Source organism: Capsella rubella, unplaced genomic scaffold (assembly GCF_000375325.1).
Source record: "Capsella rubella cultivar Monte Gargano unplaced genomic scaffold, Caprub1_0 scaffold_1, whole genome shotgun sequence".
Taxonomy (NCBI): domain Eukaryota; kingdom Viridiplantae; phylum Streptophyta; class Magnoliopsida; order Brassicales; family Brassicaceae; genus Capsella; species Capsella rubella.
Genome location: NW_006238923.1, coordinates 77,706 through 96,395, shown reverse-complemented (window position 1 = coordinate 96,395; position 18,690 = coordinate 77,706). Strand labels below are relative to the sequence as shown.

Here is an 18,690-nt window from a genome sequence, read left to right as displayed (position 1 = left end):
TGTGATTCATCCAACCTCTGAAATAAAAAGAAGGTTCGCTAGACTTATTATGAAACAATGTGTCAAAAACACAGACTGTCTAATATTTTACAATTTACATTATAAGAAAATAAACACCTCGTGAACGCTAACCTCTTCCCATGGCTGCTACCAATCAATGAAGCAAACGTAATTTTCTGATTCAAAAAACATATAGAAAAAACTCAAAAGAGAAGAACCAATCAGAATAATATAGAAGAAAATCGAGGGAGAAATAGAAAGATGACATTAGCAGCAGGAGCGGAGGAGAACAGGTCCCATTGATGTCTGAAGCATATCACTAAGAGCAACTTGCACCTCCCCTGACCCATGTTCACAGCTTATCAACGTCGCTATCAACGGAAACAACTCTGGCAAGTTCTTCTTGAACAGTGACTCTCCCATGTTTCCCAGTGTCTGGATTGCAGCCACCACTAGTGGTGCCCGCGCCGTTAGCTCTTTCCGTTTTCCTGACCCTGAGGGAACCGCCCATCTAGACGACTGCTCCTTCGAACACGAAATGTCTATGTAAAACTCTAACACCTCTCTGCAGAGGCTTATAAGGTGGGTTTCTATTTTCGACTCGTCATAACCCACAGGCTGGTCTGAGATGAGGTTGTCTAAGAAGGTCATACATGTTTGGAATGATTCGTTCTCCAGGCGCAGCAGAGGAGCTTCTTGAGATTCAGGGGACGACCCGAGCTCCTGAAGCTTGGAACGTAGGAGTGGATCGGCATTGATTTTGTGAGCGTTGGATGCTATGCCATGCATAGCGTCGAAGAGCATCAACATGTGATTGGCTGTGAGAGACGTACGGTACATGTCATAGATATCTGTTACCGCCTGCAAATAAAGAACAAGTGCACAAACATACACATACTGATGAGACTGATCAAGTGCGATATATCCATGCTTCTTTACCAGACTAAGACTTGACTAACCTGAATCACAAAAATCTGAACTGAAGCTTTGGATTTGGCATCTGCGACGGCAGCATGAAGCTGTCTGTTTCTTCTTCTCAATGCATCGTTGGAATTATCATTTGTTTCGTCCTCATTGCTTACATCCTCCGTCAAATCTTCAGTAGTAACGTATGAGAAGTCAGGGGATGTAGCATCTGCTGCTTCTTTGATACATGACACAACCTCGAGCCATTGTTCGTCTGAGAATTGATGACCGACGTCTCTCATCAGACGGACAAGCGCAGCAATACCCGCACCAGCAAGACTTTGATGTGGACGTTTTATCAAGCTTACAAATAACATCAGTACCTTCTTGAGAAGAGGATTAACTGTCTTGTAGAAATTCACAAAGAGGTCTACAACTAGCTGTAAAGCCAATGAGCATGTCTCATAAAGCCAAGACTCTTGGCCGACTTCACCACTGTATCCTCTCTGATCTGCTGAATCCTCGCCAGATGGGTCAACGTCATGACGCACATAGTCGAATATCCGAAATAAAACAGACTCAAAAACCCGTTCCCATAACGATAGACTGAAATGGTCACCATGGTTCCGCAGAGTATCAAACAGGACTTTCAATGCAACCTTCCTAATTTCTGCTCTTGGGTCGAAACTAAGTTCAGATAAACCTGCGCGGAAAAGAAAGCCAAAACTGTCAAGGTCATGATTCTGTTGATTTAAGAAGTAAAAAACTTATGACAACAAGAGTGAATTTGGCTTACCGGCTAACAATGGAAACCAAGAATACAAATGTTCATCACTTTCTAGAAATTTTCCACTATCTTGTTTTCCACCTTTTCCACCCTGAGGAGATGATGGAGGGTTCCTCCTCAATGATGAACCAACAGAGCCTTCAGCAAGCTTTCTTGCGCAATATTGAAGGAAAGCAATAGCTTGTAGACTAATATCTTTCTCAAATTTACTATTGGTGAACGCAACAAGGCAATTCACACAGTCTGTGAATGTGGTTGTCTCTGTCTCTGTGATGTGTGGGAAGTAGTCTCGGATAATCTTCTCAACCATTTCAAAAGACAGGAACACAATATTTTTATGTGCATCATGTGCCGCTGTCGTGAAAATCTGCAAGAACAAACAGAGCTCAGTACGTATATCTGTCACCAGGAACTGAGAGAGACAACAACATATATGGAAGTTTGATGGATCAAATACCATGAACATACTCTTCCATCCCGACTTGACATTGTCAACACGAGATAAAACCATCTGTGAGACACATCGTATAATCAATTCCCTGATCTCAACAGCCCCACTTTTGCGCATGACAACAACAAAAGGTTTCATAAACTCATTTTGGAAGTTATAATTCGCCAACTCTTCCCTCTCTAAGAACTTCATAGACAGCTGGCGCAAAGAATCCATTGCAAAAATTGCAATGGAGAGGTTATCAGAACAGCCAATAGTCACAAAGAAATCAGAGAGCACAAGCCAGATGCTCGACCAGACAAGTCTTATGCGGTTCATGTTATAGTGCCTGTCATTACAATCAAGAGAGTATTAATAAGAGAGTTTGAGCTAAACATATCATTATTGTAAAGAAAAGATTGACGAAACTTACGCTATTTCCACAATCTTTGTTAGGCTGAAGACCCGTGGATCAGATGGAGATCGTAACTCATCCATGGAAACTTTGCAGAGGGCTTTAACAAAGTCGATTATGGCTTCACTGTTTAATCTTTGACTACGAGTAAATATCCGACTCATGTCACCAACTTGTTCTAGCAAGTTCAGATTAGATATCAGGTTGTTCATCTGTTCAGTCGTCACTGTATTAGAAGCCTTGCCAGCAACACCGGAACCATCGTAGGAACCCCTTATCACAGCAGATGCAGCATACTGAAGTTTTCCAGGTGCTCTTTCTTTAATTGCAGGTACGGAATTTGGCTTAGCCAGTGGAGAGTTTCCTGACTCCGTTTGCGGAAATGCAAAGAAAGTGGCATCAGGAGGAGCTCCTTCCCCCAACAGATGAAGATGCTCAAACCGTGAAACACAAGTCAATATATGCTCCCAAGCATCTTGTAGATAGTTCCCTTCTTCCTCCGCCAGTTTTACTATTGCCTATCAGTATACAGCCAAAAAACTTAATCCATAGAAACCACTGCTTATCATCCATTGGTGTTTTAATGATTAATTGCAAGCTAACCCAACTCATTTCTACAAAGAAACAGCTAACTTGATTACCATTTCCTAGAAAGAAGAAAAGTGCCAAAAGAAACCAAAAAAGTATATTTATTTTTTCCCATAAATTTCAGACGCAGAATGTGAATGCTAATCCAGCATAGAATGAAAATTAAAACTAAATGAGTTTTCCTATATCGTTTTGTACCTGGAATATAAGGTAGGAAGATGAGAAAAAAATACAAACCTTTATGGCTTCAATGTTTTTTTGCTTGATATCAGCAGGAGAGTGGAGGGACGTAAATTTTGCTAGCGAAGTCACAAAGGCATCTCTATGCGTTCTTAAGGACATTACAGAAGTGACATGGATGGCATGGTGGAAACCCTCCAGACATAATGCTGTAACTACTGCATCATCGCTCTGATCAAGTGGAACACTGAAAGCTGCTAACATAGGAGCCCAACACACCTCAACCATAAATCTGAGTATAACCACATCCGAGGCTGCATAATAAACTGACCTACAATGGAAAACAAAAATCAGAAACCAGGACATACGCTTTTTCAGGTAATTCCAAGAATGAAAATCATAGCAAAATAGAAGTGATAATAAGACCACAAGCCAGTAGTGTTGACCTGACCAACTACTGACTCCCAAAGATTGATTATCAGAATGTAAGTTAAAGATGCCCAAAAGAGGAAAGAATGGAAACAAAATCAACATGGGTGAAGCAGACCACTGCACAAGAGTGTGGAAAACAAAAATGCACAATAACGGAAGCTTCTTACTCAGATTTGCGAGCTTTTTCTTTAAACCTCTCTTGCATATGCCTAATAAGATCATCACTGGTCTCCATGTACATATCATCACCACGCCTAGGAACAACAATATTTAAGATAGTATCTAAGCCAAGTAATCTACTTGAGTTTGTTGGCTGCTTCTGTTGTGGACCCAAACCATCGTCCTTCATCTTTATCTCATTTCTAGATATCCTTTCATACAATGCACGTAGATAGTCCTCAGGCAAATCTTTTTCATCATCTATACCACGATTATTTCTAATGAAACCATCAGCTGTCATCTGCAAGTTGTAATTAATAAAATTAAGTAATGAGTTGACTTGTTTGACAATTACACAAGCTTCAAACAAGATTGGACTTCCTCAACAGGGATTTCAGTAAACTTTTCTACGAAACCCTCTTAAATATGTACCTTGCTCTTCACCATAGGGTTATGTGCATCTGTGTTGAGCAATATAACAGAGTAAGCGAGGACATATGCCGTATCAGCGCTAGAAAAAGCCTTTGGATTGCATTTACAGTAACGCTCAGCAAACTTTTCCATGATACGATCGATTTTTTGGGCTTCTCCTGGCAGCCTAAATCCCCGGAGAAAGGCTCGAATTGCCTCATCAAATTCCATCCCTTGGAATTCGAAAGAATCCACATATGCATGCATAACTTTAAGAGATAGGTCCTCCCTTTCCCCCAAATAATCCCCTACCAAAGTCTTGTTCAACCCGGATGCATCTTTGAGAAAAGCTGCTATTTCCTCTGGTGAATCCCCCACCTTGTTTGCCTTGATTAGAAATTCAATGCCTTTCTTAGGTTTCTGGTTGAAAATAGAAATACCTTCCTGCCATAAATAAAACCAAATCAGGTTTTAGCTGACAGACTGAGACAAAAGTCAATGAGCGCCGAATCAAACTTTAGGTAACTTAGGAAAACTTTAACCTGAAGTTCAAGCTTGTAAGCTCGGCGTTGCTCTATTGCTAAGGCATCAGAAGTCCCACTGGACAGTTCAGACTGGGATTCTGATCTTTCAAAACCCCCATGGCCTGCATCCCCCTTACCATTTTCCACCGGATGACTTCCTTCTTCAAGATTTCTATCATCAATTTCTAGCAACTTTGCAGAATAAGGATCTGGAAGACGCAACTGCTTATTAACCCAGTCTCCCATAGACCTTAAAACAGCAACTAAGCATTTCATGGCTTCAAGCTTCATGGCTGCCTCCTGAGGTGGCAACAAGGTGGTAACTGTACCAGGAGGCACTCCTTGAGCAGTCTTTAGGAGACCATTGACCATCCTAAAATAAGGTATAAGATAACAAATACGGAAATAAATGTCACTTTCAATACCAGAAAAAATACTGGATCGCACTAGTTATTGATCCCATTTCTTAAACCACAAAAATAAACAGATTCAGGACATAAAAACATAGATAAGCCAAAATAACATATCAATTCATACCTCTCAAATATATTGGATGAGTTGACATCGCAATCGTAGTTGATAAAGATATCTACCAAAATCTGTGAGTCAATGCAGAGCTTGTCCAAGAACCGTAGCACTATCATCTTCTGTTGAAAATCAGGTTGAGCAACATTCTCTAACACTCTTAGAACAATCATGGGGAAGAACACCCCAATCTCTGCCTTCAGCCCAGCACGAAATCTTGAAACCAAACTAAGTAAAATCGAGCAGGAAAGCTGGAAAATGATCATAAGATTTGAAGCACTGTTCTTCAGCAAGGAGAGACAGAGATACTGCTTGATGGCGCCTAAGAACCTGATTCATAATGAATTGATGCTAAATATTCAAAAGAAACACCAATACCTAAATAACATTCTGCGTAAAGCAGCTATCAAGCAGATGGAGATAATGAGATAAACTAGCAATCTCAGATGTTGCAAGCTTAGAAAAAAAAAAAAAAGTTGAAACTAGTGATAGCATAGCAAACTACCTAATGTGGATTAAAAAACTGCAAGAAGATAAGTAAAGCAAACCTATCGCTGGTTCTAAAGACAGCACCAGCATTCTCCAGCAGAATCTTCAATAGCTCGAGAGCCACAATCTTTCCTCTCATCAACTCAGGATCTTCCTTTGGAGGCGTCTTCATGGACAGCTTGCAAAGTGCCCTGAAAACCAAGAAGGCGTCTCTTCTCAGCTTATTCCCAATCTGAACCTCAGAATCATCGTCTTTCTCCACTTCTCCATCGGCCAGCTCCCCTTTCCTTCCTTCGAGGGCCGACTTATACATACTGATCTCCCAGTACTTGGCATCCAACATATCCTTATCTGTTGAATCCAACAAATCTGTAGGATTTGCAGTCCCAGGCAATGAAGTCTCGAAGGCTCCGTCATGGCCGCCGAATGTGCCCTTGGCGTTAGCTGAATTGAAAACTCCGTCGATATCCTGCATAATTTTGGTAATGAAACCTTGAACGGACTGCGTGGTCGATGGGTCAGATTCAGATTTGTCCGTTGGCTCCATCAGCTCGGCTACAACGATGGGCTGAATCGGGACTGTAGATGAATCAGCCTCCATTCTTCTGAACACGATAACAGACATCTGCACGAGCGAGGCTTTAGCCGTGGCCTGATTAACCACGTTTCTGCTTCCTAAGTAGATGCCATAACAAGTCCTCACGATCTGTAGCAAAGAATCTCCATGGATCCTGAGGGAAATTGAAGTTACAGCAGTTAGGAGCGTCTTAAGCACGAGCAACTCGAGTCCTTCATCGTCGAGCTCGTGACACTTGCAGATGGTTTCAATGAGCTTGGAAAGGAGTAGGGCCTCAGGTCCGCCGGTGGGATCCGCCTCACCGCGAACGTAGCCATGTGCAATAAGCTTCTGGATGCAATCAACGGCCGGATCGACAATCTTAAGAACGGCGGTGGAGGAGGCGTTAATGAGAGGGCTGAGGATGATCTCAGACTCGGCGAGAGAGTATTCAGCGGCTCCACCGTCGTGAAGGGGACCGGGAATGGAAGATCCAGAATCAGAGTCGGCAACAGGAGAAGAATTATCAGGCGATCTGAGGCGCTCGATGACGGATTTGCACTCGTGAGCGAGCTTGGAGTGCTTACGCCAGGATGCGTTCTTAATGACCTTGTCCAAAGCTGGGATCACAACTCGAGCTAAGCGGGAATCGACTTCCGTAGAAGCCATTCCAGATTTGGTGGAGAGTTCAACGAAGAATCACCAATTCAGATCTATAAGAAGAGTGGTGAGTATGTAGCCAGCCAGAGAGAACAACAAAGTCTGTCTCCTCCTCTGCGATCGAACCAAAGCAAACGTCGTATCAGGGATGGCGAGTCGTATCGTCTCGTCGACTCAGCAACATCTACGAAAGGGGAAGAAGAAGAAGAAGAAGAAGAAGACGAGACCCAAAACAAAAAGAAAAAAAAAGTGAGCTTCAGTGAAGTAACAACCAACAATTAAAAAAAAAAAAAAAAAAAAAAAAAAAAAAAAAAAAACCCAGAGAACCAGATTTGGATCGCCCTCCTCTCCTACTATACAATAAATTACTTAAATATCCTTCAACAGTGGCGCTATGTTTGTTCCCTTCTTTTTACTTAAAGCAGCGCATTTGAGGGCAAATTTGGAACTTTGTAAATGAGGAAATCTTTAAAATCTCTCTGTTGACCGTCCCGGTGGACTCCCGGTCATGGTTCTATCGTTTTAACTTTTAATCAACAATGGTGTTTACGTCTTTCATTTATCAAAAATACTGTAAAACTTTCTTTTGGGATATATATTAGAGTGATATCGAAACACGTATGAATCAATAATTAATTCTCAAAAAGCACGTATATTTTATTTTGCAAGTAATGAACAAAAAGAAGACACTTTCAATATTGAAATAATAATTAATCATCGCTCTTAAACTATGTATTGACATTGCAAACTCGTCTCTCATAATAATGCTTTGCTAGTACAAAATTGCTGGTACACTGCAGCATGTATGTTATCATTCCGGGAAAAAAGATCACGGGCCATAATTATAATGGAGGCCCAAGATCAATAAAGGCCCATAGGGAAGCAGCAGGCATTTGTGGTCTCTAGTAGAGCAGAGCAAAGCTACAACGAAGTCCTTGTCTTGTCTTCTCTTCTCTTCTTCTCCACCGCTCTAATTTATCCACCAACTCTAACTCTAACTCTAACTCTGCTCTGTCTACGAACTTTGCTTTTGGGCATCTCTCCAGTTGGATTAATTTGTAAGTAATCAGAGAAGCTCAGTTCTGTTATATTTCTATGATCCTAAGGCGGAAGCAGCCTTTACTTCTTTTGTGAGGTACATGAATTGTTTCCGTCTTCCAAGTTGTTGCCAAAATTTTCTGTAATGGGAATTTATAGCTGCGAAGCAGTGTTGTTGAGCTTCGGATTGAAATGTCCATTAGTTATAACTGGAAGCCATAGCCATAGGCGGCGGATATACCACCGCATCCCAATACTAGTAGAAAATAGGCGCTGTAGTTGCAGATGTAGTGCCGCGCGTGTGGCCGTTGTAGTAGAGAAGGAAGATACCCCTAGGTTTAATTGGGCTGATGCCGGTCTGAATCTGACAGAAGAACAAGATGAGGCGATTACTCGGATTCCTGTCAAGATGTCAAAACGTTGTCAAGCGCTTATGAGGCAGATTATTTGCTTCTCCAGCGACAAAGGGAGTTTTTGTGATTTGTTGGGTGCTTGGGTTAGGAGGATGAGCCCCATTAGAGCTGACTGGCTTTCTCTTCTTAAAGAGTTGAAGGATCTTGACTCTCCTTTTTATATCAAGGTACTTTCTCAGCATGTCTTCTTCCAAATCTCTTATTGGTGTTTTTCCCATCTAGCACCGGACTGATTTGAATCTGTCATCATTTTCTTTTTCTTTTTAAGTTTGAATCATTCAATCTTGCTCCTTTCCAATATCCTTAGGTGGCTGAATTCTCGCTGCTCGAAGATTCCTTTGAAGCGAATGCCCGTGATTATACCAAGATCATCCATTTCTATGGGAAGCTAAACCAAGTGGAAGAAGCTGAAAGAACTCTTCTTGCCATGAAAAATCGACTCTTTCCCATTGATCAGGTGACCCTTACTGCAATGGTTCAGTTGTATAGCAAGGCAGGCTATCATAAATTGGCTGAAGAAACTTTCAACGAAATCAAATTGCTTGGGGAACCACTAGATAATCGATCATATGGTTCCATGGTCATGGCCTACATTAGGGCTGGAGCACCCGAGAAAGGAGAGGCCTTACTCAGAGAAATGGATTCCCAAGAAATCTGTGCGGGAAGAGAGGTTTACAAGGCATTGTTGAGAGCCTACTCTATGAGTGGGGATGCGGAAGGAGCCAAGCGGGTTTTTGATGCAGTTCAAATCGCGGGGATTACTCCTGATGTAAAGCTATGTGGACTGCTCATAAACGCATACAGTGTCTTGGGCCAGAGCCAAAATGCGCGTTTGGCGTTTGAGAATATGAGAAAAGCGGGAATCAAAGCTACTGATAAGTGTGTGGCTCTTGTACTGGCTGCATATGAGAAGGAAGAAAAGCTAAATGAAGCATTGGGGTTCTTGGTTGAGCTTGAGAAAGAGTCTGTAATGGTTGAGAAAGAAGCTTCTGCTGTGTTGGCTCAGTGGTTTAAGAAGCTTGGTGTTGTTGAAGAAGTTGAATTAGTTCTTAGGGAGTTTTCATCTAGCCAGTCTCGACCCCTCTAAGATGTGTGGGCTTCATCATGCTTCAAGTTGCTATTTCTGTGACGAGAGACTGCACTGCTTATTGTTTTGTCAGTCCACCAAAACAGCATGTCGTTTTCTCATTTGCATTTTGTCGTTTTTGTACGTATATATATATATATATTAGACACGGCGTATAATGTACTACCTTCTGATCTATACAGATTCCGTTGCCAAAAACATTATACGGACGGAATTATTAAATTGGAATTGCAAGACTAAACTTAGAGACTTAAAAACTATATTTATTAAAAAATATATAGTATTAAAGACACCACAGTTTTTTCAAAAAATAAATATATTGTCAGTTATTGTATGTCTAGCAATTTGTGCCGCAAATTTGTCTGACTTGGTTGGTCGTAGCATGTACTTTGATAAAATACAAGCTGTATAAATTAGCTACTACGATATAAATGATCCCTAGACAGCTATTTAGCTTGTGGATGGCTTGGTAGGTATGCTCTGCTCATCCCTGAAAAAGTTAAGAGGATCGACGGCTGTTTTGACTTTGACCAACCGATCAAAATTATCACCGAAATACTTTCGGCCGTAAAGCTCAGCTTCTCTGTAACTGTTTGGGCCATGGGTGTTGATCCCGATATCAAGATCCCTGTAGTTGAGATACGTGTGTCTTGGATTCTTGGTGACGAAAGGAGCCATGTAGCTGTAGAAGCTTCTCGTCCTTTCCATGAAACTGCTCTCCGCTTCGGTGCCGGGGTCTTTCCAGTTAATCGAATGCTGGACCTTGAAAAGCCTCTTCCGGTGCGGGAACGGAGTCGCCGTCGTAGGCACCTCGCTCATTCTCCCTCCGTACGGATTGAACACTAGCCCTAGCTTCCCAGCCTCCATGAGCTTCTTAAACAGGAAACCTAAACCGTCTTTGCTGATCTCTGTCTCCACGTAATCCGATTTCCTTTTCAAGAAGGACGCCGAATCCGGGTTTCGATCCAGCAGGATCTCCGGTGCAATCATCGTGGCGTTGTCCTTGTTGTCCCACCACATCACCGACTGTATCCACGTCATCTCCGTGCAGTTCTCCGGCTTCAGACCAAGCTCGGGAAACTCTGTGGTCAGCAGAGACATGAGGTCGCTCTGTTTTCCCAAGAAGAGAGCCACCACCGACGCTCGAAGCGTCTGAGTAGCGTTCCTCGTCACGGGATGCATCATTAGCCTCATGAAGAGATCCGGGCTTGTCTCGGGGGCAACAAACTGCCATTTATGGACCATGTCAAGTGCGTTTTCTTCGAGGGTTTTCTCCACTCTGAAAACAGTCACCCTCGGAGGGACAGGCACGAGTTTTATCTTGAAAGATAGGATGACGCCGAAGCTCGACCCTCCGCCTCCTCGAATCGCCCAAAACAATTCCTCTCCCATCGATTTCCTATCGAGGACACATCCCTTCACGTCTACGATCTTGGCGTCCGTGACGTAATCAACTGAAAGTCCGTATTTTCTGATCATGTTGCCGTACCCTCCGCCGCTGATGTGACCTCCCGCGCCTACTGTGGAACATATTCCGGCGGGAAATCCGTGAGTTTTGCTCTTCTGCCAAATGCTGTAATAAACCTCGCCCAGGGTAGCGCCGGCTCCAACCCAAGCAGAGCCGTCGTCGTCGGCCATGTCGACGGTGATGTCACGGAGATAGGACATGTCGAGTACGAAGAAAGGGCGGTTAGAGATGTAGGAAACGCCGTCGTAGTCATGGCCGCCGCTGCGAGTTTTGAGCTGGAAGTTGAGAGATTTGGTGCAGATGACGGTGGCCTGGACGTGGCTCTCAGAACGAGCCGCGATAACTATCAAAGGTTTGGGAGACGCGGAAGTGTTGAAACGCGCGTTTCGGATGTAGGCGCGTAGTGTCGGGGTGAAGCTGGCACTGCTTTGTGGGAGAACGACGTCGCATAACTTCTCCGGAGGAGCGCCTGTGTGGTTGCTGAAACATTGGAGAAAGCTGTCATAGATAGGGTTGGGCGGAGCCGTGGCAATGGAACTAGAAACGAATAAGAAGGATATGAGAAAGACAAAACAAGAGAGCTTCATTTATATTTGTTACCGGAAACGAAACTCTCTTGTTCTCTCTTTGGTCTTGTTCTTTTTCCCTTGTGTACGTGTTTAATTAGTAGGTATAGTATTTATAGTAGGATTGTTATTGATTCCTGAATTTCAGCTATTATTCCTATCCATATATAGTCATTATTATTATGATCTATTGATTGATGGTTAAAGCGTGAGGTACGGGATTTTTCCCAAGAGGATTTGATTTTAGTGTTTTTTCTCGTCGGGGCATCATCATCACTTGTGTTTTGGACTCTTTTCATTTTAATCGCCTTTGGTGTTGTTGCTATTTTGAAAGATGACTCTTTAACCCGACCACTGGTTTAAGGGTATGGTAGCTCTTGTTTAAGGGATTTATTAATGTAGAACTTGAGACATTTTTTTGTCATCTGCGTGAGCATCATGGCGACTTCTAGTGCAGCTATATTTTGGAATAAGAAAAAGTACGGTAACGTTGAAAAGAAACAGGTCCAAAACGTCGACATTCCATCTCCAACATCTTCTCCTACTTCTTGGGGTTACAATTCCGTGAGAGAAATCGAAAGCACCCCACAAGAATCGCTCGTGCAACGCACCAACCTGCATTTCGGAGAAAGACCTCTAATCTCTAGAGTAATATACACAGAGTCGGCCAGGATTTGAACCTCATACAAGAGAGAAACCACATAGCATCTAACCACTACACCACATAATTTTTTTTGTAAATGATGCCTGAAATTGTTAAATAATATATGCTGCTTGCTGGGCTTATATACACATAACCTTCTTTCAATCTAAACACATGTTCTCTCTGTTTGGTTTGATATGAGCAGAACTTCTACTTGATGTGGAAGGTTCGAGTGTGCGAGTTCTAGTGTGTGGTCTGAAGAAGATGAGACAAAAGGTTGCGGAGATATGTTCCTCTGGTTTGGCTGAGAATCTTCATTTTGAATCTATCAGTTTCAGCTGGTGATTGCGTACGTATATAACTCTGTTTTACCATGTGTGTGTTGAATTTGCTTGAGTTTGCAAGTTACTAAGCTGGGCCTTGTGATTTGACCTATCTTTGTGAGCTTGTTACATTGACTTTTTTGGGTCTCTTTTTAGGAATTTTTACTGTGAAAGTTTGGCAATATCCTTTTGTTTGTAATACTTACATTTGCTTATGTTAACAAAGCATAAAGGTTCTGTAATTTATAAATTTTGGAATATAATAAACTCATTTGGATCATAAGATATGATTTTATCTATACCGATTAGTTAACATTTTTCCAATTTCAGATTTTCTCATTTTTAATATTTCATCTAAGAACATTACAAAAAAAAACACAGCATAGTCATGTGAACATAAATATTGGTTAAAAGAATGAAGTTAGGTGAACATACCAAAAAAAAAAAAAAAAGAGAAGAAGAAGGAAACTGTTTCAATTGACTTATCATTGGATTAAGTTCAAAGGAAATAAGTCAAAAATCCAAATTCATACCACTATTTATAATTTTTTCTTTGTAACTATATATGTATTGATGTTTGTAGTCTGCTACGTGTTGGAATTTGGATTCAAATTGCATATATCTCTTATAAATAAATTTGGGAGTAATTATATTAATTGATGGATAGATTAGATAATGATATTTGATGTGTCAAGATTTTTACTGGATTTTATACTATTTATGGATCTTTTGAATCTAAATAATTATTTATATGATATTGATTCTGTTAGATAGTGGTTTAAATACTAGCTAACTATATATATATATATATATATATATATATAGAGTTTAAATTTTAGAAATTATGATAGGTCTAATTGGTAAAACTTATCAAACTTTGATGGGATAGATTTTGTCACCTATACATATATATATAAAGATAGGGAGGGATTGTATTGTAAGTGCATTCATCCAATTAACCGACTAATCGTAACAAAATGAATGGTGAGTATATAGAAGCCATGGAAGCAGGGAGGGGTCGTCCCCCTCATTTACAATTGCAGTATATGCGCGTAGTGAAGTGTCTCGCCTATTGTATGTCATTCACTGGCTTCTTCATGTTAGCATTCTTGTGTGTGGCGTTCTTAAAGGAACACTGGTAAGGAAATCGTTGTTATTTATAATATCGGATAGTTAATTATTATTAATGATTTGAAAGAGATGTATCCATCAGGATTACGTGCGCAATATTCGGTGTTTGGAATATAGCGTACCTTGGTGCGATAATAAGAATCAGGTGGGAAGACAAAGCTCCAGCGCAAGCATATCGACTAGGAGCAGAGGGGAGATTTCGCATCTTCGTGGCCATGATGATATATATGTTTTGCGTCTTATATAGTAATCAAGACTTGGCCACAACAAGAGGACCGTGGGTCCTTATTTATGGTTTTTACCCTATAGGCCCGATGGGTCTAATCGTCTCCGTCTGTTGGCCGATAGAAGATGTTACACCAATCCATATCTACTGGACCATCATGACAGGAGTCGCTTATGGTTTTTTGGTTGGAATAGAACTCTCATTGTCTGGGTTTTGTCTAAGTCTTGGATTCTTCCTTATTCATTTGTTCATAGAAATATGGGCAAGTGTGAGAGAAAACGAACCAGCAACAGTCCTTCTAGTTAATACTAATAATGAAGTTATCTAGTAGAAAAATAAAATCGAACAGTATTACTCTCATGGCCGCAATTAGCACCGCCATGCCAACAGACTAATTAATTAAAACTGTTATTTTATGTGGTAATCATACTACTCAATTTCAGATTTTTTCATCTTTAATATTTCATCTACACACAAAAAAAAAAACGAGAGAGAAAAAAAAGAGAGTCAATTTTCTCGAAAGTAATTGAGTTATACACGCATAATTGTTAATATTTGGAAATATATATATATATATATATATATATATATATAAATAACTGATCGATCGTGTGTCAATGCCATCTTGCAGATATCACAAATACCTAATTATTGATTCGTTAAAAGGATGATGAAGAAGAAGTTACGTGAACATAAGAAAATCAACTAATGAATAAGCCGTTTCATATCACTAATTTACATATAATTTACACATCAACTTTTTTTTAACAATTTAGTATCTCTGCATGCTAGTATTTAGTGAGTACATATGTATAGCTAATAAAAGTATAATTTTATACACACACAAAAAACCATTGAAAAGAAGTAATAAAAAGATGATGATTTTTCGCATATATATATATATATATATATTTAGATTACCTTTTTCCCGAACAAGAAAGCTCTATTTCTCTCTCAAAGCAGGTCAATCAAAGTTTTTGCTGTTTTTGTTTCAGATCGATGTTTGGAGGCTCTCATAGCTCCAACATCAATACGGCTTTAGTCTCCAGATCTTCGAACTATCGATTCTTTCGTTTGAGGAATTGATTTCGAATGATTCTGGCTTTTGTTTGTACGGAATTTTTCGGCGTGTTTTGCCGTCTCGATCTTCGAGCTTATGTTACCGGTGTGTGCCAGACTTGCCGTCGCTTACTTATTGGCGCTAATAAATAAAACTTCGATGTGTTTGTGGTTTTGCTGGATTATGGTTTAACAAATTTCTTCTTCCATCCTTCATAATGCTTTCTTTGGCTCTGTTTCAGTTCGATCCACCGCCATTCACAAGTTGTGTGTTTTGCTTTGGTGTTGCCGTTTGGGTGGCTCCTCGCGTAGTCTCTTCCAATAGAATTTTCAACCAGATTGATCGATATCTGGATATTTATTTGTTTCCTCACCATTGATGTCGTTTCGTTCGATAAAACCGGCCATGGCTTTTTTAGACGGTTTCAGTTCGCCTCAGTCGAGGTTCCGTTATGCCAATTCAGGAAGCAAAAGTGTTCATTGCCGACTTATTATCAAGTGAAGACAAGAAGACTTGAGAATCCGATATGAAATTGATGGTTTCTTGGCGATTATATTTTTCAAGTCTTTGGAAAGCAACTGTAAGTGAAGGTTGTAAGAAATTTAGATATTCCATAATCGTAGGCTTAAGTTTGTTTTCTTATCCGGAATCATGTTATCGGGCTGATGTATCCTCGGTTCTTGGGGCTAAGTTTGTACTGTATGTTGTATAATATCAATAAAATTTCTTATGAGAAAAGAAAAGATTACCTTTTTCGTGACTAAAGGACACGTGAAGATTTGTGTCTCAACACACATCGGCGAACCAAAGACATACTCCGGAAGACCTGATCTGAACCATAGAGTTCAACGATCTGCTTTTATTGATGTTTGCAGTCTGCTACGTGTTGGATTTTGGATTCAAATTGCATATATATCTTATAAATAAATTTGGGAGTAATTAATTGAGTGGATTGATTAAATAATGATATTTGATGTGTCAAGATTTTTACTGTTTTTTATACTATCTATGGATATTTGATTTTAAATAATTATGTATATGATATTGATTCTGTTAAATAGTGATTTAAATACTAGCTAACTATTTGTTTATATATACAGAGTTTAAATTTTAGAAATTATGATAGGTCTAATAGGTAAAAAATATCAAAGTTTGATGGGAGAGATTTTGTCACCTTATATATATAAAGATAGGGAAGGATTGTATTGTAAGTGCATTCATCCAATTAACCGAATAATCGTAACAAAATGAATGGTGAGTATAGAGAAGCCATAGAAGCAGGGAGGGGTCGTCCCCCTCGTTTACAACGGCAGTATATGGCTATGGCTTTTAGTATGTCACTCGCTGGCATCTTTACGTCAGCAGTCTTGTGTGTGGAGTTCTTGATGGAACGCTGGTAAGAAAATCGTTGTTATATATAATATCGGATAATTAATTATTAATGATTTGAAAGATGTATTCATCAGGATTATGTGCGCAATATTCAGTGCTTGGAATATAGTGTACCTTGGTATGCTAATAAGAATCTGGTGGAAAGACGAAGCTCCAGTGCAAACATATCAACTAGGAGCAGAAGGAAGGTTTCACATCTTCTTGGCCGTGATGATATATATGTTTTGCATCTCATATAGTTTTCAAGACTTGGCCACAAGAGGACCGTGGGTCCTTTTTTGTGGCGCTCACCCTATAGGCGCGATGGGTCTAATCGTGTGCCTCTCTTGGCCGATAGAAGATTTTAAACCAAACCATGTGTACACCATGATAACAGGAATCGTGTATGGTTTTGTAGGTGGAATAGGACGCCCATTGTCTGAATTTTGTGGAATTCTTGGATTCTTCCTTATTATTTTGTTCATGGAAATAAGGGCAAGTGTGAGAGAAGAAGAATCAGCAACAGTCCTTCTAATTAATAATAATGAAGTTATCTAGTAGAAAAATAAAATCAAACAATATATATATAAATGACTCCGATCCTAAAAGAAAGGAGAACTTTTGGTAATCCACCAAAAAAAAAAAAAAAAAGGACTCGTCGGATCTTACCTTCATGTTTCACTGCGCAGTCTCTTTGTGTATATATCACTGATTTCCTCTAAGTTAATTCTAGTTACAAGATTTCGTCTTTTAAAGCCAAGTTCTATTTAATTACAAATCATATCTAGTAGCTGCGTTAGAACTTTTTGCAACATTACCAATCTAATAAAGACATCGAGCAGTATGTATAAACGACTCCTAATTTTCTAGAAGGAGAGACAAAGTGGTTGTCTCTCCTATGAACGAGAGAATACTAGTGGTATTTGTTAGTTAACATTATTGAACTAAAACTGTTATTTTTATCATATATACGTATACAATTCATGGGGACGCAAAGCTTGTCTAAACAATGCAAAGTCTTCATGGAATATGGTGAAAGATCTAATGTCAAATACAGAGAGATCAGACAAGAACTATGTTTTGGCTGAGAGAGCAGAGTCTTTGTTTTTCTGTTTGAAACAAAAGCTGTCTCAGACATCAATGGATGTATGCAAGATTCATTACAACAAGGTAACTAAACAAAAACAGTGGGCTTGAATCATGATATTTGTGATAAGAACAATTTGTCCACTAACACTAAAACATAGCTCACGTTATGAATTATGGAAAACCAAGCAAAATCTCGGGGTCAGAAGACAAGCATAAGAAATTGGAGAGTTTAGATATTTACCATTGTAATCGAGCATTAGATATAGAACAGAGAAGCAAAAGAGCATTAAAAAGAGTTAAGGGTCTTGTCCACCACCTTGGTCCTGGTGAAACTCTTTGAGGACATTGAGAATCTGAGCTTCCATTCTCCTAACACGAGCAAGCAATCGGTTGCAGGAGCGAAGGTAACCCTTGACGTTGTCCTTTTGGCACTTATCGATGTAAAGGTCCATATCCCTGAGGATCTCCATGAGGTCATCGACCACCTGGGAATACTCCATGACCCGACCGGGGTCCCTCTCGACCAGCTCTTCCAGTTGTCTCCTGGCAGCTTCCAACCACTCGGCGGATAAACGAATCCGGGCTTTCAAGGAGTCGTAGTTATGGGAGTCGTAAACGTCCAGGAGTTTCAAGACCGTACCTGGCTTGACTTTGTAAAAGTGGAGAGCTTTGACAGAAGAAGGCTTGTGGTCAAGGGGAAGCTCTCTGATAGCACCGTCTTCCTCCAGTTCGAGCTGAAAATCAACGGGGGAGGTGATGATCGGAGGGTATTGGTGGAGGCGGAAGAAGAACCAGGCGGAGGCGGCGACAGCGATGGTGGGGATGACCAAGTGGCCGCCGAATTGGAGGGGATGTTTGATGGTGTGAGGAGGAGGGTCAGGTGAAGAAACGGAAGGACAAGTGATGGCGAAGAGGGAAATATGGGTCTGAAGGTTGGAAGGTCGGTAATGGTGAAAGGGGATGCTGTTGTGGCAATACACCTTTACAAGACTCCCCATTTCTTTCTTTCTTTCTTTCTTTCTTTTGGTTGTTATCTCGACAAATTCAGATACAAGAACCCTAAACCCCCAATTTCCTCCCTCCCTCCTTCCTTTGCAAATCCGAAACAAATTCCAAGTAAAAAAGTCTTCATTCAATCTGATTCATGGGGGCCCATTTCTAATGGCCCATTACTATTACTAAGGGTTTAAACAATGAAGAAGAAGGAGCTAAT

The 18,690-nt window shown here is 40.4% G+C and overlaps 5 protein-coding genes across 5 annotated transcripts; 2 read left to right on the top strand and 3 right to left on the bottom strand.

Moving 5' to 3' along the window:
• Positions 1-23: 23 nt before the first annotated feature.
• Positions 24-7,302, bottom strand: LOC17897722 (brefeldin A-inhibited guanine nucleotide-exchange protein 3). Its single transcript, XM_023788970.1, has 12 exons — positions 5,906-7,302; positions 5,370-5,687; positions 4,851-5,205; positions 4,330-4,752; positions 3,906-4,198; positions 3,364-3,637; positions 2,557-3,056; positions 2,151-2,472; positions 1,703-2,060; positions 960-1,609; positions 267-861; positions 24-176 (listed from the first exon to the last, which is right to left on the bottom strand). The coding sequence occupies exons 1-11, from the start codon at positions 7,069-7,071 to the stop codon at positions 268-270; spliced, it is 5,253 nt and encodes a 1,750-aa protein (XP_023644738.1). The 5' UTR covers positions 7,072-7,302; the 3' UTR covers positions 24-176; position 267.
• Positions 7,303-8,012: 710 nt separating this feature from the next.
• Positions 8,013-9,779, top strand: LOC17900110 (pentatricopeptide repeat-containing protein At1g01970). Its single transcript, XM_006307633.2, has 2 exons — positions 8,013-8,680; positions 8,821-9,779. The coding sequence occupies exons 1-2, from the start codon at positions 8,246-8,248 to the stop codon at positions 9,598-9,600; spliced, it is 1,215 nt and encodes a 404-aa protein (XP_006307695.1). The 5' UTR covers positions 8,013-8,245; the 3' UTR covers positions 9,601-9,779.
• Positions 9,780-9,887: 108 nt separating this feature from the next.
• LOC17897967 (berberine bridge enzyme-like 1) lies at positions 9,888-11,705 on the bottom strand. Its single transcript, XM_006305902.2, has one exon. The coding sequence runs from the start codon at positions 11,653-11,655 to the stop codon at positions 10,051-10,053; it is 1,605 nt and encodes a 534-aa protein (XP_006305964.1). The 5' UTR covers positions 11,656-11,705; the 3' UTR covers positions 9,888-10,050.
• Positions 11,706-13,499: 1,794 nt separating this feature from the next.
• LOC111828700 lies at positions 13,500-14,403 on the top strand. The gene is made up of 2 exons (XM_023777243.1): positions 13,500-13,738; positions 13,814-14,403. The coding sequence occupies exons 1-2, from the start codon at positions 13,578-13,580 to the stop codon at positions 14,283-14,285; spliced, it is 633 nt and encodes a 210-aa protein (XP_023633011.1). The 5' UTR covers positions 13,500-13,577; the 3' UTR covers positions 14,286-14,403.
• Positions 14,404-17,529: 3,126 nt separating this feature from the next.
• Positions 17,530-18,547, bottom strand: LOC17900711. Its single transcript, XM_023777242.1, has one exon. It carries the CDS (start codon positions 18,473-18,475, stop codon positions 17,774-17,776), a length of 702 nt encoding a protein of 233 aa, XP_023633010.1. The 5' UTR covers positions 18,476-18,547; the 3' UTR covers positions 17,530-17,773.
• Positions 18,548-18,690: the final 143 nt, after the last annotated feature.

Coding starts and splice junctions, on each gene's coding strand:
- LOC17897722 (XM_023788970.1), bottom strand. CDS start 7,071: ATGGCTTCTACGGAAGTCGATTCCCGCTTAGCTCGAGTTGTGATCCCA. Junction 5,206..5,369: donor TCATCCAATATATTTGAGAG/GTATGAATTGAT, acceptor ACCTTATTTTAG/GATGGTCAATGGTCTCCTAA. Junction 862..959: donor TTCAGATTTTTGTGATTCAG/GTTAGTCAAGTC, acceptor CTTTATTTGCAG/GCGGTAACAGATATCTATGA.
- LOC17900110 (XM_006307633.2), top strand. CDS start 8,246: ATGGGAATTTATAGCTGCGAAGCAGTGTTGTTGAGCTTCGGATTGAAA. Junction 8,681..8,820: donor ACTCTCCTTTTTATATCAAG/GTACTTTCTCAG, acceptor CAATATCCTTAG/GTGGCTGAATTCTCGCTGCT.
- LOC17897967 (XM_006305902.2), bottom strand. CDS start 11,655: ATGAAGCTCTCTTGTTTTGTCTTTCTCATATCCTTCTTATTCGTTTCT.
- LOC111828700 (XM_023777243.1), top strand. CDS start 13,578: ATGAATGGTGAGTATATAGAAGCCATGGAAGCAGGGAGGGGTCGTCCC. Junction 13,739..13,813: donor GCGTTCTTAAAGGAACACTG/GTAAGGAAATCG, acceptor TGTATCCATCAG/GATTACGTGCGCAATATTCG.
- LOC17900711 (XM_023777242.1), bottom strand. CDS start 18,475: ATGGGGAGTCTTGTAAAGGTGTATTGCCACAACAGCATCCCCTTTCAC.